This window comes from Thrips palmi, unplaced genomic scaffold, assembly GCF_012932325.1.
Source record: "Thrips palmi isolate BJ-2018 unplaced genomic scaffold, TpBJ-2018v1 HiC_scaffold_10, whole genome shotgun sequence".
NCBI classification, from domain to species: domain Eukaryota; kingdom Metazoa; phylum Arthropoda; class Insecta; order Thysanoptera; family Thripidae; genus Thrips; species Thrips palmi.
In genome coordinates this window covers 10865418-10890350 of record NW_023144621.1, presented here as the reverse complement: position 1 = coordinate 10890350, position 24933 = coordinate 10865418, and the positions used below count along the sequence as shown (strand labels likewise).

The following is a 24933-nucleotide window of genomic DNA, read 5'->3' as shown; positions in this document are numbered from 1 at the left end:
GATGCGATGACGGTTGCACAAAACCCCCCTCCGCGTTTTCGTGACAAACATTAATCGCGCATCGTGCGCGGCGCGGAGTTGCGCCCGCTGCTGCCCGCTGGCCATCGACCACTTCCGGAACCCAATCGGCGTGTGCTGCAGAGCCTGTGGTGCTGATGATGATGAGCACAATGGGGCAGCGGGCCGCCACTACGGCGCCGCCCACTCATATTTCACGGCTCATTTTCACACCTTTCCCCGGAGCCACGCCACCGCGGCACCACCACGGCGCCAAGGCTCTCCCGGCCGGGCGACCGCCCCGCCCGCCCCGCCGCCCAGCCACTTAGCATAGACCGCGCCCGCCTCGCGGCCTGCCCGGCGTCACTGGCCCGCCGCGGTCACGATCGAACAAACCCCAAACACGGCTCGCGGCTTGCTCGCGGCACGGTGCGAGTGACCAGCCCAGCCAGCGGTCGTGATGACGAGGCCTTGCCGCCTTGGCCCTCTACATGACACGGCCCGGCCCGCTGCGGTCTGGCCCGTCTGGCCGCGCACGCGTCGAGCATCGTCACGCGGTCACGCGCCGCCACGGCCGTGCAGCCGTGCACCGCAACCACTACAGTGGCGCAGCAGCGCGCCGCGTCGCCCCCCCCCCCCCAAACACACACACACCGGGAGAAAGGGATGCGAGGATAAGGTATCGCCCACGAGCAGCGCGGTCTCGTTCCGGCCCGCGGGGGCACTGCCGGGGACTGCCAGGACCGCCGCAGCTTCCGGAGCTACGCGGCTACGCGGCTGCGCGCTGCGGTACGTGACGGCGGCGCCAACGTGCTGCGCTGCGTGCTCGGGGGACGGGACGGGAAAGGACGGCCCGCCACCGAGTCCGACAAGAACAAGAGCGTCTTTCCGGCCGGACGTCCGATCAGACCGGCATGTTTTTCAAGCCCAGCGCCGCTGTATTGCGATTCAGACCGGGCTGAGTTTCAACGACGGTTGATCTCACTACCACGACGGGGCGGCGGTCTCCGGACCTCCAGGGTGTGTGATTAACCGATGAAACACCTTGCTTTTGGAGCGGGTGCGAGAGACAGAGCGACGGAGTGCTGTTATCGGCGTGGCCCACCGCCCCAACGGCATTGGCTGCAAGGCTGTGGACGTCGGCCGACACCGCGACATGGCACTTCAAGACCAGCCCAGGGGCCGGCCAGAGGGCAGCCAGCCCTTTCACCCGCGACACGACCAACACCGGGGCGGACACGGCCGGCAAGGACACCGCCACGCAGCGCAGCCACTCTGCCCGGCAAGGCGTCCTGGCCGCCCGGGTCGAACACGAAGCCGGTTACGTCGGCCAGGACGACGACGAAGACGCGCATGACTTGACAACCGCGACGCCTTCCGGCCCGTCCGCGCTTTTACCGCGCTTCTGCCCGTTTCCGTCGCGCCGCGCTCCCCTCCGGCTTTCCGGGGCTTTCTTCCGAACGAGGAAACAAAGCCAGCCGGCCGGCCGGCCGGCCGCGCCGAAGACGACCACGACCAACCCCACGGCACGCCTCTCCCACGGCGCGGCGCGTGCGTCACGCCGGCCGGCCGTCGCATCGCCGGGGCGTGCGCGTGCCCACGCACGCACGCGGCCAGGCGCTGCGACCCGCCAGCGGCCCCCGAAAAAAAGGGCCGCTCAATGGGAGCGCGCGCCTTGGTGTGCGCCTTACGTTTCGGTTACGTGTGGCGAGCGCGTCCGCGCGGCCACCTCAGCGCGGCCGGGCGGGGCGGGGCGCTCGTGGGATACCTCCATTAAACCGTTTTCTCACCAGCAGCAAACCGCGTCGCGGCCGCGCCTCCATTTCCTTAACGTTTCGGCCACGTGTTACTGCCTGCACTCCACGGCGAGGCACTCGGCGGCCGGCATTACGCGCGGAGTGCGAGGCCCGCGATAGGCCGGACACGGCCGGACAGCGCGGACCGCAGACTCGGCAGGCCAGCCACTTCGGGGACCGCGTGACGCGCGTCGCGGGGGAGGAAACCACGACGATGAGAAGGAATCTCAGGATTCTCCTGCTCCTCTCCACCGAAACACACACATACACACTGGCGCACATTCGCTTGCGCAACGCAGGGACGCGCAGCCAGCCAGTTCCGACGCACCACCAGTCTAGGGCAGCGCTCCGCAGCGCGCCGCGGCAGTGGCGTGGGACCCGCACGGCCCGCACGGCCCGCCGAGCTTTTACCTAAGTAGGGCAGGAGCAGCCCGCGAGACAGACCGCGAGGCGGCACTGGGATTGGCGAACTCCGAATCACTTTAGCGAGGCCGGGAGCCTGGCCAGCCTGGCCGCGCAGCGCGTCCCCGGCGGTCCCGGCGGACGCCGCCACGCCACTGCAAGGCCAAGCCCCGAGCAAGCGCGCGCCCCGACGCGCACCGCGACTTGCGCACGCGACGCGTGTCACACCGCGAGGACTCGAGGCGCCGCGACGCCCTGGACGCCACTCTCATTAAGAGCCTTCAGGACGACGCCCAGCCACGCATCGCCACGCCAGCGGCGCCGCCAGCCTCGTTAGTGTGTGTGCAAACGGCGTCTCCCCTTTCTTTCCTGCGACTCCAGTGGCGGACCCTGGACCACACACACCACTGGAGTCGACTCACCCGCTCACCAAGACGCCCTCAACCATTACGTCAAAAAAAAAAGACAGGCAAAAAAAAAACGCTTGTCCTTTCACGAACGCACGGTCGGGTGCGCCAGTCGCATGGCAAGGCAGCAACAAATCGACCGACTGACCGCCCCGGCCGGCCGGCCGGCCTGCCTCGCAGCGCAGGCGCAGCCCTGCCCACACCTAGATATACTAGTTTCCAGAGAGCGGCGCTCGCTGCCAGGGCTGCCACCCACTTTTCATTTTCTGCCAGGCGGAGTGGGCCTCGTCCTGACTACGGCTCCGCCGTTGGAACAGCGCGACAGTGCCCGCGGAACGCAAGGACGCGCAGGCCATGCAGAGTGCATCTCAATCGAAAGCGAAAGGAAAGCACGACGGAGAAATGCAGACCGCCGACGCACAATCCTTTTCCCCTCCCACCGGCGCGGGAAAAACAAAAACAAAACAAAAAACATCAGCGCAATACGCATCTAGCTCCACGTATTGGTCCATCTCCAGCAGCCGAGCAACCTGTAGGCAATCCAATTGACTGGGGCACTCAGGCGGCGCGATTGGCGGGTGCAGGCGGAGCGAGCGAGCGGCCCGACCAGAAATTAGAGCGTCGCCGTGCGAACCGAGCGAGCTTGACCAGTCACGTGTGTCGACAGGGACGAGCACCAAGCAACGCCCTGCGCACGACCAGCCGGACCGACACACGGACGGACTCAACTGACTGACTAAAACTGGTTGACCTGACTAAAACTGACTGACCTAACTGACTTAACTGACTGACTAACCTAACCTGACCTGACTGACAGAACTGACTGACTAAACTAACTGAACTGACTGACTGAACTAACTGACCTGGCTGACTAAACTGACTGACTAAACTGACTAAAGTGACTGACTAAACTGACTAAAGTGACTGACTAAAGTGACTAAAGTGACTGACTAAAGTGACTGACTAAAGTGACTGACTAAAGTGACTGACTAAAGTGACTGACTGACTGAACTGACAGACACGCGCCTGGCACGCCACTTAGCACCGTCACATGGCGTCCGGCGTCGCGTCGGACTGACGCCTCTCTTTCCCACGCCGCCCCGCCCCACGCCGGCGCTCCATTCCGGCTCGAGCTCGGCCGATAGGCAGATAGCGCGCAGTCCGCGGAATGGGCAGCATAACCCCCGCGGCGGCCTCGGCTGGGGGCGACCCCCGACCGGCAGGCAGGAAGAGGATCTCAGATCAGCGGGCACGGCCAGCAGCAGCCAAAGCGCGGCGAACCGACGACCGACATGGCGATACAGCGCGGCCACGATCTTCATTAGGCCAGGAAGCCGCGCTGCCACGCATAAAAGAGGGAGGGGGAGTTCTCCCGTCACGCCCCTCGGGGCCGCGAGGCGCCTGGGGGCCTCGGGGTGTCGAATTTCGCGGCACGACGCCAATGCACCGCCCTCAGGCGTCGCCGGGGCGTCGCCGGCCAGAGCGCCCCTCGCCTACCGCCAAAGTAGAGTGCAGCGCCGCCGTGTAAATCAAAGCACGGCCGTAAATTGCCGGTCCGACGGGCAGCGCGCCGATTGAGCCCTCCGTTTAAACGGCGCGCCGCGCATGCGGAGCACTGGGGAGCGCTGATTGGCTGCAGGGGCGGCCCTGCCCGCCACACTGCAACACCCTAGCCCTCAACCTTGGGCTCGCAAAAAATATTTTGAAGCGCGTTTCGGGTCGCTTCGGGTCACGAAATATGTCATGGCAAGAGCATTTCTCGAATCCAATATGTGCCATGAGCGCCTTCGAGAAACGCTCTTGGCCGGGAGAAATGCTCGGGGGAGTTCCGAAGGGGTGCAAGAGAGACAAACGACAAGGCCCTGTATGCAACCCGCCTGCAGGCCACCCACCCGCCTCGCCAAATCAATTCGCATCTCGCATGCAAACCTCCGCGGGGGCCTTGAGGGGGGCGTGACGGCGCGACTTGCACTCGTTGTGAGCATTCAAAAGTAGCCGAGCGCGATGCCCGCCGCCCGCACTATTGCCGCGGCACTGCGGCCCCCACCCGGAGCCCCTCCCTCTCCCCGCTCCGGCCGGGGCCCCCGCAGCCCAGCGCCGCGGCCCAGCATGGCGGCGCGGCGAGCCCCCAGTGTCTGGCGGGCGTCTGCAGCGAGTGGAACCGAACGGGACGCGACGCGAGAACCTGCTACACGGCAGTGAGCCAGGCCCGCCGCGCCGGCCGGGGCCCCCTCCGCGAGTGTGAGCGTGTGTTGACGCCCGTGCGTGTGAAGCGTCAGTTTGTGCCCCAGTGAGAGTGTCAGTGTAGCCGCGTGGCCGCGTGCCACCCACCGCCCCGACAATGAAGTCCAGCCGGGCCGGCTCGCCCCTAGGCTCGCCCCTAGGCTCGCCCTGGGAAAGTCCGTGGACAAGACACGCGCTGCTCCTCGCCCTCGCCCTGTGCGCAGGTCAGTTACTCTTCCTGCTTGCCGCCGCTTCCCGCTCGCGGCAGACAAGACAGACAATAGCGCTGGACGACCGCGCGCCACTGGGTGACTGGGTCTGGCTCGCGCGTTCAAGTCTCCGGCGAGGCCGTCCGATCAGAACCGCCGCCCGCTGCAGGCGCCGCCGTCTCTCTCGCGCCCCTGCGGATCACCCTACGAGTGCGAGAGAGACAGGATGCTCTTTGCAATTAGCAGTGACGCGGCCGCGCGGCTCATTGGCGGTATCGCCCAATCCTCACGACGCGGCGGCGGCGCGGTTCGTTTGCTCGACTTCATCGCGGCCGTAACCACGGCAGCGCCACTGCAGCGCCACCTCCAAGGCGACGCCGAACACAACGCGACGCCCCCAGGAAAAAAATCCGCACACAATCACACGTGTCGAAGCACTCACACACCGTCGAGGACGCCCCATGAGGCGGACCGAGGCGGCGGACATCTAGCCGATTTTTTGCTCCGCCTCCCAGCTCCAACTAGTGCTTCAGCATCCGTTTCCGTCGCGGACCTACAGACAATCGCGGCCCGGGGCTGGCGGCTCACTGCGCGGCCGTAATGGCCATGTCCTTATTGCTCCGACTGCCGGCCGCGCGGCCATCGGACACACAGTGCAGCGCCAAGGCCGCTCGCATCCGGAGACAACGCCCCACTGCTTTCCCAGGCCAGGGCGACTCTTGCGTCTCGCTGCTCCAATCCACTGCTGTCCATGCCACTTCGGGCAGCGGAGAAGGCAGGCAAGAAAAAGGAGAGGAAAAAAACGGCGAGCGCACACGCGTCCAGCTGGCGCGCGCCACAGCCTCGCTGCTATTTTCCTTTCATTCCCTCTCTCTCGCCTTCATCTGAATCCCCGGTGGTGCTTCCATGCACTGCACGTTTAATTGCAAACGGGAGGTCGGGCGTCGACGCCGCGCCCAGCCCGCCTGCTTCCACACATTTGAGCGCAACACGCGCGGTGCGGCGCGGCGGGCTGCGGTCGCGTCGGCCTTCCCCGGAATGCACGCCGACGCCGCGGCCGGCCGTCGGTCCACCGCGAGGCTTCGCCGCGAGGACGGCCTGCCCCACGGCCTGCCGGGCCACGGCGGCCACACAGCGACGGCTGACGCGCGGGGCGTGGCCGCGCGGCCGCCCAGGCTTCCGCGAGTCTGCGGCGTAAAAACGCATAATCAAGAGACGGCCTCCCGCGACGCGGACACGGACGCCAACATTGAATTCACTTAGCCGCAAGTGGGGCAGAGGGAATGCGAGTAGGTGGCCCTGGATCGATCCCGGACGGCGCCGCCGTTCGGCCGCGCACCTAATCCGCAGGGTGGCGAAACGCCCGTATCAGCGCGGACGGCCAAAACGAAAACACGTCGCCACTTCAAAAAAAAAGTCGGGCACGGCGGTGTGTGTGCGCGCGTGTGGGAGTGTATATCACGGTGACGAAACCGGCCCACTACCTTTCCCCCGGCTGTCGGCGCGGCAGTCGAGAGCAGAGCGAGGCGGAACGCACAGCGGAATCGGAACCCGAATCTCAATCTCCATCTGGACCAAATCCAGTTATTGGTCCGGTCCTGGGTCCGGCCCCCCGCCCCGGGCCGGCCGGGCGGCGCGGACAGACGTCGGCAGGTGTGACGCGTACTCTACAAATCAAAGAGTGTACATAGTATGCTCTAACTGGAGCATGCCTGCAAGCACGCTCTAGCTAGCGCATGCCTGCCAAGCATGCACTAACTAGTGCATACATGCCATGTACACGCTTCCTGATGCAGAAAACTCCCTATCCCTTATGCAGTAAATGTATGCTTCAGTTAGCGTGTACATGGCATGTATGCACTAGTTAGTGCATGCTTGGCAGGCATGCGCTAGTTAGAGCGTGCTTGCAGGCATGCTCCAGTAAGAGCGTACCATGTACACTCTTTGATTTGTAGAGTACCGTACCGCACCGTACCGCACCGCCCGGCACCGCCGCAGCGCGTGCCCGGAAAATGCCCTTTCCCCGCAGGCAAAAAGCCAGCCGAGCGATTCAGAAGAGTCGATTGGTCACTCCGTCTCTCTCGCACCCTTACGGAGAGGCCCATGAATGCGACAGAGACAGGGCGACGAAAAGTCGGCAGTCGCCGCGAGATGGCATCGCACGGCATCGCGCGGCACGCTCAGACAGACAGGCGGAACGCCGCGGTCCGCCCCGGACAAACGGCCATTATCACTCAGCCCGGCGAGATAGACGCAAAGCGGGCAAGGCGCGCAAAGCGGCCGAGACGGGGCACTTTCGTTCCGCCGCATCGAGGATCAGCAGCGTCACTCCGAAACGTGCTCTTGTCGCTCCGCCTCTCTCCCTCTCCCTCTCTCGCACCCGTGAGGGGCGCTGCTCCGAGCGAGACGGAGCGATGCGAGCACCGCGCGGCCCGGGGCGGCTCCGGGCCGTTGGCTCCGCCGAGTGACGGCACCCCGTTAGTGACATCAGGAGTGACTTCATCGACCGGAAACCAATCAGGCGGGACAACCTTTCCGAGCAGGCTTCCCTGCCTCGGCCGGGCAGCTGACCAGACGGCCACTTTTACCCAGCGGGCTGCCGGACGGCCGGGCGGCCCTTGGCTTTGCCTGCACCTCGCCGTGCTTTTCCCGCCTCGCCTTGCGTCGCTTGCCTCGTCGGGGAATGCCAATTAGCGCCTCCGAGCGCCGCAGCGACTCGAGAAAAGGACACTCCAAAATGACGGCCCTGCATAACGCCCCGATTCCCCTTTACGGGGCCATCTCGGATCGGGACCGGCGTCCACTGCGGCATCCTCGCCCGGGACCCCACGGGGACCCTTCTCGAGCCGCCTCCATCTCTTCGGCCCTCGCTAGGACCCCCATCAAACGAGCACCGGTCGATTCCTCGTTCGAAGGGCGCCCCGTTTGGTGGTATCAAGTGATGCTCGATTCCAGTCCCGTTTAAGTAGACACCAGAACCAAGCTGGGCGCATCTTACGGCCCGCTGCTCGCCGGCCTTCGGCGTCCCGCCTAAAGATTCCAGCGGCCAGCTTCCAGGCACGGGTACGTCCCACCCCGGCTGCACTGCAGACAAAGGGGCTGACCCCGGCGAGGCCCTTCGCGAGGCTGGCGAGGCTCCACCACGTCTGGCCGCCTCGGGGCGTCGCGTCGCGTCGCGTCCGCCCGTCCGCGGGAATCGCTAGCAGTGAAAGTGACCGCAGCGGCGCAGCATCGCAGCGCTGGCCAGTCGGCCCGGCCATCCTCGAGGGAAACCAGCCATCCTTATCCCCACAGACGAGGCGGCGAGGCGAGGTGGCGACACACGCCGCGGCGCCGCGGGCACGCCCAGCTCGTCGACGGCCAGCGTCCAATCGACCACAAGCCGACAGCACACGGCCACGGCGCCGCGGCAGCCCCCAAATTCCAGGCCACGTGGTGCAACGCCACGCACACGCGCCGGAGTGCCGAGCCCTAGGGCCTGATACCCCACGGCCAGGGCCGGCCGCGGTGCCGAGGCCTTGGGCAGCCTCGGCGCGGACACCGACGGTTACGCCCATTTTCGGCGAAGCCCAGGCAACCCCGCCATTGTCCAGACGAGTCGGGAAGGCAGGGCCGGCAGGGCGAGCTCAAGACGAGACATGACCGGAGAGGGGAAGACGCCACCGCCGCTTGTCACACGTCGCACTTTTTCTCGGTGCGCTCCGCGCTCCGCCAACCACTTCTAGCACAAGGACAGGACGGCACCAGCCAGGCAGGCCTCGTCGGCGCCGTTCACTCGCCTCCCAATTGGAGCGAGCTCCAGCCAGGCAGGCAGGCAGCCAGCCAGGCGGGCAGCCAGGCAGGCAGGCAGCCAGGCAGGCCACTCCAGGCAGCCAATGGCCACCGGCCATCCCATTTGCATCATCGGTGCTGCCGCGCTGCCGCCCACCACCGGGCCGTGCGCGCACAGCCACGCCAGACACTTTTTTCTCGCGCACGCCGGGCCGGTTCAGTTACCCCTGTATGACGTCTGCGCCGACAATGGCGCCAACAACACTGCCGACCTTGCAACAACGTGGCCACACACACCACCACTACACACAGAGGCTCACATCATACGGCACGCGCCGAGACGTACTACGTACTACGTCGACGCACGGCGCTCAAATCATGCGAGCCGCGGAGGGGACCGCGGGAACGGGCGGCACGTCGGCCGAAGGCACGGCATTAAAAACCCACTTGGCTGCGCACGCGGCACGCCAAGACCGCAAGCGGCAATACGAGGCGCAATCACAGTCAAAAGAGAAGAATGGCCCGGGCAAACAGACGGACAGACAGACAGATATGCCCCCTAATTTATTTTTTCCCGTCCAGTCTTGACCTTCGCCCCGCGCGGCGCTCGGCCGCTGCTCCAGCGTCGCCAAAAGAAATGACCAGTCCGGCGCCCAGCGCGCACACTCTCTCTTTCTCCGCCAAACACGTCGTTGATATTTTTAAACCATTCGCTGTAATTCTTTCTGCCCCACGGCGCCTCGGCGGCGCGTGCGGCGGAGGAAGTTTCTTGGAACCGCGGGCCGGGCCGACGCCGTCCTCCAGCCAGACAGACACCCGTTTTCCACGTGAGCGCCGACAAACACGCGCCGATTTTTCCCTTTCTAACAATGGCTGCTGGTCCGTGCCGTCTGTGCGCGGGGCGGGGTGGGGCGGGGCGCTCCCCGTCACCAGTAGCAGGTGATCCAGGCTAGGCTGGCAGAGAAGGGAAGTGCCGTCCACAAGGCCCAGCAGTATCACGGGGAGCATCTCCTCGGCGGCCGTCGCCGCACCCCGCCGAGGTCACCGAGGCCCTGCCCGGCCTGCCCGGCGGCGGCTAATTATCCCAGGGATAATCAGAACAAAGCGCACGCCCAGGAACGGCCAGGAACCGCAGGGCTGGTCGTGACCCAGAGCCGCGCTACTCCCCACACCGCACCGCGCCGCACCGCGCCGCACCGCGCCGAAACACCGAGAAGGACCCTTGCGCGCTTGCGCCACCCCGCCCGGCACCGCACTCCCATTGCTTTCCGCTCCCTTCCCCTTTCCTTTCCGCGAGACGCACACAACGCCCGTCCGGATAAGCCCTCGCAGAAACCCATTCCACGCCCGACTTGATCTCTCTTTCGCCCGAGCACAACAACAACAACATCATCAGCGCGCTCCTCGGTGTACAACACGTACCGGCCGACGGCGGCACGCCGGTGGCCTCGGTCCACGCTCCCGGTTCGGCAGCACAACATCATGCTCCTGATTGAGTTGCACTCGGGCACGGCGGCGTCCCGATACGGAGACCTCTTCCGCGGACGCACGGCAACGGCACGGCACTGGCAATAATGACCCGGCCGGGGCACGGCATCTCCCACAGGTACCCACAGGTATCGCCCTGGGCAGGTTATGTCAGCAAACGCAACGGCGGAGGCCCTGTGCCTGCATCCGGTCCCAGAAGGGGACTCGCCACAGGGCGGTGCTTTGGCGGTGGCGTGGCGTTAGTATGGCGTTGCAGCCGCCTCGCTGCGACACGACGCGCCAAACCCGTCCCAAGGCAGTCTCCTTTCACCGAAAAAACGGCGCCACAACAGTATCGCCTCATCGACGAGGGCCGCTACACGCGTAAACGCGTTTACGAGTCCGGCCGCCCTGCAACTTTATCAAGCAGGCAGTGCTGCCACCGCCTCGTTTCCACAGTGCAGTCGCAGGTCGAGGAGCCCGGCGGCCAGGTCAGAACAACCTGGTCCAGTAAACCGCCAGACTTTCCAAACGGCCCGCACACCGGTCAGCGAGGCGGCGCAGCGAAGCCCCCCGTCGTCGCCGAGTCACCCACCACGTCACTGCAGCCAGAGTGCACCTTCGCGTCGTCGCAAGCCAAATCGAGCCCCCTTGCACAAGGCGAATTTTTCATACCGCCGTCGGCCGGCCGACTCACCGCGCTGCAATCTGCTTGCACTCATCTCGCGTGGCGCCGCACTGCCGGCACTGCGCGCGGTGCATCCCAAGCTGCAGGTGCAAGCCACTCGAAGTGCAGCAACAAGTGAAGGACGGCCCGACGGCTCACATTCAGCCACGTTTAACGCGACACGCCGACACGCCCACCCACGGCTCGGTGACGCTACACGCGGAAAAAGCGACAAGCAGCCCGCACGATTCACACCTCCTCCCGGTCACGACTCGGGGGTCAAGCCGGCTTGGGATAGGTCGCGGCGCCCGGCGCTGCCGCCCACACAACGCGATGGTGTAGTGGTAATAATGTAACAACGGCGCCATTATTCAGCCACGTACGTGATTAAGACCTCTTTCTCCATTTCTCCCGCCCCGCCCCCCTCCCCTCTACACGCACCGACCCCCACCCGCACCCGGCGCGCCATTCTCACGGGCCAGGCACGTAGTATGCATCCGCGAGGTTGTGTGTGTGTGTGTGTGTACGCGCCGGGTTGCGGGGGCGCTATTACCCTACAACGCCCCAAACCCCACTCAAAAGCCGCCAGAGAAAAAAAAGACTCTTGCCCAATTTCAAAGCGGCTAGGAATTAGGACGAAATTGAAGCCGTAAGGCGACACCGCCGAGCCGCGCAGGTGGACATGAAGCGGCGAGTCATGAGGCAGCATCAGACAGCCGTCACGACGCGTCACGAAACGTGACGGGCGCGTGACGACACGCCAGTGTAGGGCCCGTCGGTCGGGCCGCGTGAAAGGAACGAACAAAACAGCCGTAAGCTCGGCTTCGGCCTCCGCCTCGCCTCGGCCGCCTCGTCGGTGTACCCACCTGCAACAGAACCAAAGAGCAAATCAAGAGCCAGCCGATTGTAAAGGGCCCGGTGGAGTGACGCGGCCTGGTTGGCCCGCCCCGCCGCGCCCCGCTGCGCCCACAGAACCAATTACCAAAGGACACAGAGACGCGAGAAGCCCGTAAAATCGAGTAACAAGCTCGCATTGCCCCGCATTGCCCAGCATTGCCGTGCCTGCACCGCCGCGTGTCCCAAGGCGCGCCAGCCAGCACCGTCATTACTCGTAATTGAATCAACAAAGGCACTGCACTGCAAGTGCGCGGCCAGTTCAATGAGAGTCGTTTTGCATCGCACCCAGCCAGGCAAGCCAGGCAGCGCGCCCTGGCCCCTGGCCGCGAACCGGGCTGTTTACACTTACAGCCTGCCCGAAGGGGGAGAACCACTTTCCATTTTATGCATCCACTCACTCGATTTTTACAGACTGCTTACTGTCTTAATTTGTGATTTACATTTTCGGTTCGGGTTTTTATTGGGTGTACAATTTTTATTTTTTTCCTCGAAATGAAGTTGGCGTCAAGTCATTCCCCTCCCTGTGCTGTCGTGCCAACCTGTCCGGCGCAAGCCTGAGTGGATTGTATTTCATTGCTCCAGTAAAATCAAGCGAAACAAGACGGCGAACAACTGCATGAAAAATAACGGGGAAAAATCATTTTTAAAAATTCTTTTAAACGTTGCTGACGGCAACTTTGCAAAAGAGCCCAGGGACAATCGAATGTGTGCGGTGCAGCGGCAGCCCGACCGGAAAGACTAGCCCATCGCAGCAGCCCTCGCGGTCCAGAGCGCCTCGGTCCGGCGCGTGAGGGAGGGGGAGGGGGGCCACCGTAACGTTTTATTTAGCATGTGCAGCATAGGGAAAGGAAAGGGAAAAGAGCCCCACTCATAATGGCGGCCCTGATACGGTTCAGGTGGCCTGCCAGGCTACTGCCCGGCTACTGCAGCCAGCGCGCCGCGCCTCGGCAACGCTTTTGCCTTTTGCACAGCCCCGCCGCGCCACGCCACTCGTCGTGCTGCTCCAGCGCACCGCTGCGCCGCGTGGCGTGCTCCGCGGCCCCACATAATCGAAAGGGAGCGCTACACGTGTACGCCAGTACGCCACAAAAGTATACATATCAGAGCTGCACGGCGTTGGCGGCGGCGGCAGCCCGACGCTTGCTTTCCTTGGGCGCGGCCGCACGGCCACACACGAGCCGGGCCGGCCGGCCGCCACCCCCGAGTGCACTCCGACGACGGGTTTGTTTCCTCTGCCCCCTGAATATCGAGTGGAGCGGCCGGCCGGGGCGGCACTTTCCCTGCATCCGCCAGCGCGGCCGGCGCGGCCGGCACAGCCAGCGCCTTGTCCGGCAACAACACTCTCACGTGAGCGCCACCGGCACCGCCACATCCCCAGGCACGTCATCCCGGCCAGCGCGTCCAGCAGCGTCCCCTCATTGCCACACCGCCCGGCCCTCGGCCCGGCCGCGCCGCGCCATGTGGGACAGGCGAGCTGGCGGAGCTGGCGGCCCTCCAGAGTCCAGAGCGAAACGACGGGGCGGGCGGAGGCCGGCGGGAATCGAGCCGGGGAAAAGGGGTGGATTCCCAGCGCGAGGTGGACGAGGTGGACGGGCCGGCGGACGGTCCTTCCTTAAAGGGGACTGCAATCACGGCTCTCGGTTCACACGGCGAGTCGCGAGGCGTGTCACGAAAAGTCACGGCCGTGCCGTGCCGTCACGGGGCGCGGCCCTGATCGCACCCATTGACACGCCGCGTCCGCGTGATCGCCGGAGTCAGCGGGTCCGCATTGGCTGGCTGGCGTGCATAATCACCCTGCTACTACTGCGACGGCTCGACGCCGAGGTCGGGGACATGGCGCTGCACGGAAGCCTCCTTACAGTGGCGACGAGCGCTGGCACTCCGAGCGGCGTGGCGCGGCACGGCAGAGCAGGGCCGTCGCCGCGGGCCGCATCGCGTTTTGATTTGCGGTCGCCTTGATGGGCCGCATACACATTGCGCAGCCGGCCGGCCCGGCCAGCCCCATACATCATACCGTCCGTCGCAGAGCACACGCTCCGCGAGCACGCCGCGGAGCCGCGCACCAGGCCAGCGCGCCGCGCGCCCGGCGGACGGCCTTCCCCGGGTCAACGGCCCGGCCCGTCCACCTCGCCTCCACGGCCTGCTTCGCCTGCTTGTCCAGCCAATGTCCAGCCCGGGGCGCGTCCAGCCGAAACTTGGCGCCGTGCCCGCCGTGCGCGGTTACACCGTCGCCACTTTCTTCACGCCTTGCGGCCCAGAGCGCATGCGCGGGGTAGACGCAGCAGCAGACTGATTCTGCACAGCGGGCTCGTCGCTGTCTTCGCGCGCCTGCACGGGACGCCCAACGAGTGCGACAGACACATTCGGGATCAGTCTGCCGCTCCGCCTTCCCTTTCATTGACCGTTTTGTCATGAGATCGTGAGTCCGTTGCCTCAGCGCTACGTTGTGTTGTTCCAATGAGTCGGCCAGTCCGCGGCCCCAAACGCCGCGCCGCGCCGCCCCGGGGCGCACTAAAGGGCGGACGCCGTCGACGCCGTCCTCCGAGCACGATAGTAAACATTCCCCGGCCCTAATCCGCGCGGCGTCCGCGCGGCCTCCACGCCGCTACACTTGTCGCCGTCGCTTCCCTCCGCGAGACAGTGCCATTCATTTCGGCGAGGCGTCCAGGCCAGGCTGCCGCGGGCTGACGCCGCCACACGTTGCAACGGCTTTGTCTTTGCGGTGGCGTGCCAACACGCAACGCGCTTCCGCCGCTCCGCCGCCGGCAACCACCTGGAAATCGGCGCCACAAATAATCATTCTTTCCCCATGTTTTTAAGCGCCGGCTGCATCTTTTGTTTCGTTTTTGTTGCTTCGCTTCCCGTCCGAGCGGGCGGCCGGGCGGCCAGGCAGGCAGGCGGAAAGGCCTCCGCCGCCTCCTCCCGGATCGTGACGGCGGAAGGCCAAGGACGGCGTCGTCCCTGCGGAGTGATTAGCGCCGCGTTTGTCTGCAGGCTCATTCCAAATCGTGGCTCCGTCTCTGTCGTACTCGCGCGGGGGTGAGAGGGACAAAGCGTCCGAGCCTGCAGCGCGGCAGTCCGGCACGCCGGGGGCACGCCGCGGCCGTGGCGCCGCCAGACAATGCAGCGTGGTCCGCGGGCACCTGCTCCGACTGCTTCGCACCCGGCAGGCCGACGTGCACGAGGCAGCCAGCGAGGCAGCCAGAGGCAGCGCACCAATCGGGGGAAAAACAAGCGCCACTCAAACCCTCTTTCCAGATTGAATCACCGAGTCCCCCTCCTCAAGGACCGCTCCCCGTTTCCCCGCGTCATCGCGCCAGCTCCTTTCAGGGCAGCGCGCTTTGCGCAGCCGGCGCGGACCGGACCTCGTGCTGGCGTCCGCGCGTCCGCCGTCCTCGGCCGCGTGCCGCTCGGCGTGCCGCTCGGCGTGCAGGATGCAGGGCGGGGCACGGCGCGGCGCGGCACGGCCGCCTTGCGTGACGCGACAGCACGCGCTGATGCCTTTCAAGGCTAATCGCGTCGCCAAGATGGCACAACAGGGGTAGTAGAGTATGCGGGACTGCGGGGCCCGCAACCGCCTGAGCGCGCCGCCGCGGCCAAAGCGGTGACCCTGCCAACACGCCCAGCCGCGTCCAACAGTGTCCTCCAGGACACGCGAGTACGCACAAAACCGCAGTCCCGCTGACCTAATGCGACGGCACGCTAGGCCGAAGCCGGCCTCCCGCGGAAACCAACTCGAGCGAGTCCAGCGCCGCCGCCAATCAACCAGAAGACTGACTCCGCGGGTGTTTCTCGTCGCTCTGTCTCTCTCGCACCTTAACGGGACGCCCTTCGAGTGCGAGAGAGACGAAAACCACTCTCAGAATCAGTCTACATACTGACCAGTGCGGCAACATTCGCGCGGCGGGGCGGCGGAGGACGCGCCTGCCTTTCACTGTGTGCTCCAGGAAGCGCGCGCCGCCCTGCCGCCCTGCAAACGCACGGCCCGCCCATCGGGCCGCCCTTGCACTTCCCTGTCATTCATCCTCGGCTAACGACACCAGGGCTTCATGGCGCGGGTCGTTACCGTGCCGAATCACTCAAGAGGGCTCCCGAAGCCACGCACGCCGACGTCGTTGCGCGTGCCGAACAAATCGCCTGTCGGGGCAGGGCCATCGGGCGGCCCGCCCGCGATGCCCGCGGTAGGCAGGCCCGCATCACGCCTGAGCGCCTGCGAACTCCAGGGTAGGCAGGCCCGCACCACGCCTGAGCGCCTGCGAACTCCAGGGTAGGCAGGCCCGCACCACGTCTGGGCGCCTGCGAACTCCAGGGTAGGCAGGCCCGCACCACGCCTGAGCGCCTGCGAACTCCAGGGTAGACACGCCCGCAAGAAGGCCGCTAGCCTCCTCAAGTCCACCCGGCCGGCGAGCTTTCACAAGGGCCCTGCGATTTCAAACTGCTTTTAAGTGTTTTCCGGAATCCATCGTCAACGGTCCCTCGTTTCGTGGAAACAGTGGGGCAGTCCGAGGGAACCGCGAGCCAGGTTGCGGGCGCCGCCGAAAAGGCACAAGGCACACAGGGTCGCCGACGACTTGGCGCAACCGCCGTAGGGCACAGCCAGGGCGCAGCAAGGCCGTTCCAACAGCCAAAAAGCAAGAAAGAAAGCACGCGAAAAACAAACATGCGCCCTCGCGGTGTCCTGCCAGTGTCCTGCCCCGCCACCAGGGCACACAGTGCACCGCACTGCACCGGCCTCAGGCGGGATTCAGACCGTGACTCGACCGAGCATCAACGTCGTCGCCGTCCCGGAGATGAGAGTCCCGCCCCGCCGGCGGCACGCGGGGACAAAGGCATAAAATTAAAACGCGCCGGTATTCGAACCGGCCGGCCCACGACGACGGCGCTTCCTTGGTGGCCGAGCTCACCTCCGGGCAGCGCGCCGTAAAACCGCGAGCACCGTTCACCCGCGGTGGGTTGAATAGAGTCCGCGGGGCGAGGGGGAGGGGAAAGGGAGGGGGCAGAGCTAATCCAAACACACCTAGATAAGGTCAGGCTGGCCGACCCATCCTCCGTCGTTACCTGCATGAGGAAGAGAAAACTCGGACGCCCTCCGCGCCTCCGCACCCCGGGAAGGGCTAGCCTGGCCCAGCCTGGGCTGGCGGCCCGCCATGCCGTGCCGCGCCTGCAGGCATTACATTACGGCACCGGGATGAACCCGCGCGCAGCCCGGCGGCTATCCGCGGCCCGCCGAGGAGGCGAGGCACACCGCCACATCTCACCGGAGGGAAGCATTTCCGGGTGCCAAATTTTGAGATCTCGTTTTCTCATCCACGCATCCTCAGCCAGGCGGCGCTAACCAGCAGGCAGCGGCACTGGTTCAAATCCCGCCGCGGCGCGCGTTTTGAGGGGAAAACGGCGGCACTTCCGCCGCGCACCGCGCCTCTCCGGGCAATTATATCATCCCGCGGCGCGGGGCGATCTGACGCAGAGATAGCGGCGCCGCCGCACCGCTGTCATTACCCGACAAGGCCCGGCCCGGCGAGCGTCCCTTAAACTTGGCCTTTCGCTTGCGATAAATACCCGCTCATCGAAACGTGGAGCGCAGCGTGTCCTCGCGCGCACACACAAAGGATGCAACCGGGCCGATGCAACCGGAGAGCGTCGCCGACGCGACGCCAGCGCGGACGAGGCAAGCACGGCCAGGGCCTCGGCCAGGGCCTCCAGGGCCAGCGGGACCGGCGCGGTGGCAACACGCAGTGCCTAGGCTTTGACTCGCCCGCGGACCGGCAAAACACTCAGCGCACACACACGCACGCACACAGACACACTGGGCGACGCACTCGGGCTGGCCTTTGTGGCGAAACACTGCTCAAATCCAGATGCGAATCAAGAGCATCTCGACCTATACCGGCCGGTCCGAGGCCGCCGGACTGGCCCGGCTCCAGGTGAGGACGCTCCAGAAGTCAAACTGGAGCGGGCGGCAAACGGGGGCAGCAAACGAGTGCTTGCGTAAGGGGGGGAACTAATTTCCAGCCTCCGAAAGGAAGCCATCCCATCCTCCACTATCGCTAACGCCTGCAAGGTCCCGCACTGGACGCGTCTGGAAGCGAACGTAACTTTTGATCGACACCTCAATTTCCGACTGAAAAATGTTGCGCAGTCATGAAACCAAGCTATTTGTCAGCACTATGCGATATAAATCCATCATAATACTAATAAAGTCGTTCGTAACATGAAGCAACAGGTCATGAGTGATCTTCAGTGTGTGTTGACTGATTCGAAACGTGCTTCGTCGCTCTCTCTCCCACACCCCTACAGAACGGCCTATGAGTGCGAGAGGGAGTGACGAAAGCAGTGCTGGGGCAACGGCCGGGTCGCTTGGGGCGCTAACGGCCGCCAACGGGCTGAAGGCGCGGATCGAGTCATTGGCAGCCAGGACTAGTAGCTCCGGGCCGGGCAGGCGAAAGGCGGGCGGGCAGGACACAGGCAGGGCACAGGCAGGCACAGGCAGGGCACAGGCAGGGCACAGGCAGGGCACAGGCAGGGCACAGGCAGGGCACAGGCAGGGAACAGGCAGGGAACAGGCAGGGCACAGGCAGGGAACAGGCAGGGCGTGGCAAATCCCGTGCCAAGCGGGCGTCAAGTGAATACGGCAGCCGCCCGGCGCCGCTCACCCCGCTAAGTGCCTGTCCACACACAATGAGTCCGACGAAAAAACAACGCCATCAACAGGCAATCCAGGCAATCCCGAGCTCCTGGCCGCAATAAAAAGACGCGGCCTTCTCAAGTGCCTGGCTCCCCGTGCATTACAACGCCAGGCGGGCCGCGCGCCGTCCCCGCCGGCTGTCCGCTCTGACCCGGCTGCACGTCAAGCTGCCCGTCACGGCGGCCCGCGCGCCGCGTGCATTCCACTGCATTGCATTAGAAGCAGTGCAATCTCGTCTATAAATTCGCGCACATGTTGCAGCAGGCCGCCACCGCGCGCCGCGGCGCCACCAGGCAGCGCGACCCCCTGACCCGTCGCCCTGGCCGCCGTCGTGCGAGCCCCCCATTAGGCCCCGAGTGGCGTGGCCGCCGCCGTCGTTTGTCACCCATCGGGCCAGGGTGGGCGGGGAAGGTTCGGTCCCGGAGGCCGGAGGCGGAGGGACACCAGAGTGGCCACGGTCCCCGACGAACGCGTAGCGGCTTCCCGCCAAGCACACAAAGCGATGCGGGTCTCTTTCTCCTCCGGGCAGGGAAGACCATCGCGGCGAATTGTGCGTTAGAAAGCGAGCCGCGCGTCCAGTCCGATTGCGTCGTGCTGAGCACGGCGGCGCGCGGCGGCCCAACGGAACCAGCTCCGCGCGACGAGACTTACCATCTCACACGGCCATCATCTCGACCTGCCCCGCCAGCCGGCCGCCAGCGCGCCACCATTAGCTGGCTGGCTGCCGGTGTCGGAGTGCGTTGGGCTGCCTGCAGACGGGCGTCGCTGCGCTACTAGCGGTGCTACTCCACGCGCTAATGCGCCCCTTCCGTTGCAGGCTGCCAGCACGCCACCGCCGCGTCCACCAAGGCCGTCCCCAAGGCCGCCGCTACCCCGACCATGACAGTGGCCACGCCGCACGCTGCGTCGTCCGTTTCCCTGGACCGCTACCGCCGCCTCGTGCCCTACATGACGTACTACGTGGCGCAGGGCCTGGCGCAGCGCCCCTCGGCCCTGCAGAGCCTGCAGCCCGTCCCCAACGGCCTCGAGCCCTACACGGTAAGCCCCGAAGCCTCCGCGAACTCGTCGCAGGCAGACCCGACTAATGCTTCCCTTCCCCTTTCCAGGGTCGGCTGCGAGGCAGCGGCGGCTACGTGCTGCCGGCGTACGTCGTCAGGCCGGCGGCCGTGCCTCCCCCGCGCACCCACGGTCCCGCCGCCGTGCCCGCCGTGCCCGCCGCCACGCAGGGGGCGCCGCCCCGGACGCTGTTCCGCTTCGACTTCCAACAGGGCTCGCGGCCAGTGACGCCGGCCAGCGCCAGCAGGCTCAAGGACCAGCCCTTCTTGCCGTCGCCGCCGCTCACGCCCGAGAACAAGGACTCGGACGACTACTTCAAGCCGCTCACCGACACCGCCAACTACTACCGCGCCGTGGCCGCGCCCGCCCCCGACCACCACGTCGTGTTCCCCGAGGACGACGCCCGGCTCAGGTCTGGCCCACTGCGTACGATGGGTGGCCTACCCACCAGGCGCGAACCAGCTTGGACCCCCACTGACATTTCCCTTTCTCGTGCTTCCAGAGCCAAGCTTCGCCAGCAACAGCGCAAGAAACAGCAGCAGCAAGAACAGCAGCTGCTGCAGCAGCACCAGAACCAGCAGCAGCTGCTCCTGGACGAGGCCTACCGCGTCAAGCTGCTCGTCCTGCAACAGCAGCAGCTGCAGCAGCTACAGCAGGCCAAGGAGCTGCGTGCACAACTGCAGAGCCAGCGCCTGCGCGACCAGCTTCGCGCCCATCAGCACCACGAGCAAGAAGTGCGCGCGCTGGTCCAGGCGCAACAGGCCAAGCGCCAGCGAGAGCAGCAGCTCCAGGCGCAGCTTCAAGCTCAGCTGCAGGTCCAGGACCTCAAGATGCTGCGGGAGCAGCAACTCCAGGCCCAGCTCCAGGCGCAAGACTTGAAGAAGCAGAGGGACCAACAGCTGCGCCAACAGCAGGAATACGAGCTGCAAGCGCAGCTGCAGGCAGAGCTCCAGGCGCAGAACGAACTGAGGGACCAGCGGCTGCAGGCCGAGCTGCACGCGCAGAACGAGCTCAGAGAACAGCACCTGCACCAGGCACAGCTCAAGAAGCTCAAGCAGCAGCGCTTGCAGCAGGAGCAAGAGCTTCAGGCACAGCTGCAGGCACAGCTGCAGGCGCAACTCGAGGAGGAGCAGAGGCAAGCCAAGCACCAGCAGCAGCTTCGGCAGCGGCCCCGCGGACCCCCGCGCCACAAGGCCGAGGCCCCCGCCGAGGTCGACACTGTCGACACCGAGCAGCAGGTCGTCGTGTCCCTGGAGGAGGTCGAGAAGATGCTGCCGCCGTCCGCTCCGTCCCCCGCGGCGTCCCCCGCGGCGTCCCCCGCCCCCGACACCGAGCCGGTCCAGACCGAGGTCGTCGTCGAGCCCATGGTGCCCGTGCGCCCCAGTGCCGCCAGCCCCGTCCTCATCAACCCCGTCGTGTACGCCGAGGAAGCGCAGGTACGTTCGATGCGTCGGCTAAACTAGTCCCAAGGGAATTATTGGTCGAATGGTCGAATTATTTAAAATCGCCATTTCTCATCCTAGGTATCACCATCCGTCGAAAATGTGACCCCACCTAGCAGCAGCCGCGAACTGGTCGCACACCTAATCAATGGCCTGCAGCTGTCAAACAAACTGCCGCAGTCCCTCACGCCGGACAACTTCGACATGAGTTTGAAAACCATACTGCAGCTGCTGAAAATTCTGCACAAAAGTAAGGCCACCAATGGGCCTGTCGCCACGCCAGCAAAAATAAAGGTAACATCAAAATATATCTGCGTTAAGAATGACTGCTTTGTCAGCTTTAACATTGAAACTATCTGAGGAAATATGGTTGCAGGTTTCACCTGAAGCCCCAGAGCGAGAAACATCATTCTACATTGGGGGAAGCACGGTATCCCAAACATTCCCAGCTCCTAGTGCTGAGGGATCAACGCCAGGAAGGCCTGGCATTGATTACCCAGCTTACGATTCTATACCACAGACAACCTTCAGCTGTGCCTCACAACGATACAAAGGATTCTTTGGTGACCCAGACACAAACTGCCAAGTAAGTTCCACACAATATTTATGCAAATGAATTAAACTTTCTTTTCAATTAAAAAAAGGTATCATCTGCTAAAAAGTAACATCTCACCTTTTACTTAGGTTTGGCATTACTGTGACTTAAATGGTGGACAGGCCTCTTTCTTGTGTCCAAATGGCACAATATTTAGTCAAGTTGGACTGACATGTGATTGGTGGTTCAACGTTCGCTGTGCATCCACACCACAGCAGTATGTTCTCAATGAAAGACTCTACAAATACATTCTGCCAGTCAAACCAAGTTTTCCAGAGGATTACTCTGGGCCGGATGTTGATCGTTACCTGACAGAGAAGTTCCGAGAGATGCAGGCAAAGGCCAGAGGAAGAAAAGAAAAAGTAAAAGCTAAGGAAAAGGATAACAATGAGCCAACAGATACAGCAGAACAATCTGCTGAGCCAGTTGAGAGCAACCAAACAGAGGAGCAGAAAGCTCAAACCATCAAGTCCTCTGAAATCACCAACAGTACAGTTATAAATGGACAGCAACAGCTTGATCCAGATCTTTAAACTTCAAAGAGTAAGAGAGTTAAGTTTTTTTTTTTTAAAAAAGACAGGCAGAAGGAGACACAGGTAAATTAATGGATGACTGACATCCAGTTCCAGTATTGTTCTAGCAAACCTCAGCATTCAAACTCCTTGCCATATGTAAGATTGCATCATTTTATTTGACTGGCAAATGAGCATTAGTAAATACACTATGTGCCACATGTAAATATTAAATTAGTAGCAATGTTGAGGGACATGTTCTACAGGTGAAAACAAAAAAAAAACTTGTGATGCATTACTTACACACAAGCCAAAAAAACGAGGCTGCCATTAAAGGAAAAGGCTCATCATGAGGCGTTTCTCTTATGTAAAGACAATTACTCGTAGGCTGACAAGTAATCAATCATTTCAGTAACTTCTTAACTTTCGACTGAAATATTTAAGGAAATCCAGAACTAAAAACATTTATGAATGCCAACCACCTAAACTTGGAGCAAGTTTACATGACTAACTAATACCTCAATTGCTTTGTGCCACCCTAAAGAAACAAATGATGGACAAAATTTGTGTGCCTGAACTACAACTATCATTGCCATTGTCACTTTTAATTTAAGGTTTGGATAACCCAAAATTTAACCATTACAAGGAAGCTATGAATTAAATCCCAGTTAAGCCTGCCAATATGCCATTTTGTTTTACTACGGGTTTAAATAAAAATGAAGCCGCACATGAAAAAAGAATTGTTGGTGAAACACGAACCAACTAAGCCAAGATGTTTTTCTAGTCAGTGGTGAGAGGTATTTTTTTGGGGTGAGAAATTTAAATTGGTGTCAGTTTATTTGAAGCCTTCCTTTAAATTATTGCTTAATGCAGTTGTGCAAGAAGTCCAAATAATTATGGATGTAAGTGTCTTTGTAATTATAATGTTTAATGTTGAAAAGCCTGAGCATGTTTTAGATAAGTTATTTAATTAGTGCAAAAATAAACCATGTTATTTAAGAATACTTTGTAGATAGATAAATGTAAAGCATCAGTTTTTTGTTACCTTGCCAATTTATGTATTAAAGAGAGAAGAAAAGACAAAAAGACAGCCGCATCTCAACCAAACTCCACAAGGGCCCCGCTCCACCTAGGCTAAAAGTGATGACTTTTGCACTTACCTTCAATGACATCTTGAGTCTCAGCTTTATAAGTTCAGCTCGATCCATAGCCTCCTGGATGGCTGGCAGCAATTCTTCATTCTGATGAAAAGGTATTAAAATTAAGAAACAGTGCGCTGGCAAGCCACAACAATGCATGAAGCAGTTAGAATTGCCTACCTTGGTGGTCCGTTCAACAAAATCATGATCCTTGTGGGTCATAACACAACATTTACTACATATATTCTCCATACAGGTTGTGCAGAACATCTCAGATATATTTTCTGGGTGTGCCAGGCACATTATGGCACATGTATACAAGGAATCACGCTGATGAGACCGCAAGGACTTTGATACGGAGTGAATCTTAAAAGAGGAGATAGTTCAATTAACTCACAATACAATTACAACACTGATAATAAAACACAGAAAATATTCCTGAATGCTTACAGTTGTAAAACAACTATCACAGTATGGTGAATTAGAGCATTTCTTGCAGATACAAACCGCAGTAGCCGACTCACACTCGTCGCATTTAACTGAGGACATCGAACAAGTAAATTTTAAAATGATGGCAGTAAGAATCAAAGCGATAGATAACACAAAAATATTAAATTAAGTACCTTTCTTGGAACTGGAAGAGGATGTAATCTGGGGTTTTGGTGGTTGGAAGACGAATTCAGGTTCTGCCATATCTTTCCTGTTAGCTCTGACCAATGCTTGGCCGATGATGTAAAGGTGAAGGGGGAACTGGCTGTCCAGCTCCATCAACGTGCCACAGCAAGGGGTCTCATACTTGCAAAGCCCACACACAATCGACTTTTTGCTCTTGTCGTTTAGAGACACACGTACGCATTGTTCGCACGCGGCATGGCCACAGCCCAACAGGCGAGGGAGCCTCTGCCCCGCTCCCTGCCGTAAATCTGCAATTTCAAACAGAATCACACGGATAAGACTTCAAAAAGCCAAGAACGAGCCTTAGGACAACGCTACGGCACAGGTTAGGGTTGACGTGCATCTTCGGGAATTTTCAGTGAAATAAAGCAGCAAACCAATAAATATACTTAGGGAACTGTAAAGGCTGAACTACTTTCTCTGATAAACGGTAAAAAAGTGCAAATCGTCGAAGCTAAAGGCATAAAAATGGAAGTTGAGTGCAAAAATGGCATTCCCCTTGGCCCATCTTAGGCTCCAATATCAGGGCTGGCAAAAACAAATATCGCATGATTTTTTCGCAAATTAAAGCGACATGCATCGATTGAAGTCAGATAATAACTTTGGACAGGGAGAATAGATAGTTTCGACAAGCTAACAGGCAGAAGAGCAGTGGGCCTAAGCGTGGGGCCCCTCAACAATAGGCCTCTGTAACACACCTCGGACGTTGAAGGATTTGTCGCAAACAGAGCAGAATGCGGCACTGCCCATTCCAGGCATGTTGGTCCTTAAATCTCACAGTCGTCAGTGGTAGAGTGTACACTCCTGTCAAACAATAAATCTCACAAAGGAAGACAACACAGACGAACGCGTGCAACGCGCAACCGAGCAGCACAGGCAAACGGCGTCCTTTCCTCACTGCTGCATTCTGAACTGCAACCGGTCCAGCGATGGTCCTGCGCCCTGCGCCGAGCGAATGGCAATGTGGAGTTTTAGCAACAAAAACAAATGGAC

At 61.9% G+C, this 24933-nt stretch overlaps 1 protein-coding gene across 2 annotated transcripts in view; it reads right to left on the bottom strand.

Moving 5' to 3' along the window:
* Window positions 1-24898, bottom strand: part of LOC117654219 — a 44356-nt gene extending 19458 nt beyond the window's left edge. For both annotated transcript variants that reach the window (XM_034400480.1, XM_034400481.1), the window contains exons 1-5: window positions 24639-24898; window positions 23889-24188; window positions 23716-23804; window positions 23446-23631; window positions 23287-23367 (exon numbers count right to left, since the gene is read on the bottom strand). In XM_034400480.1, coding sequence (XP_034256371.1) covers window positions 23287-23367; window positions 23446-23631; window positions 23716-23804; window positions 23889-24188; window positions 24639-24699 — 717 coding nt within the window. In that variant the 5' untranslated portion in view covers window positions 24700-24898. The remainder of the gene's footprint in view (window positions 1-23286; window positions 23368-23445; window positions 23632-23715; window positions 23805-23888; window positions 24189-24638) is intronic.
* Window positions 24899-24933: the final 35 nt, after the last annotated feature.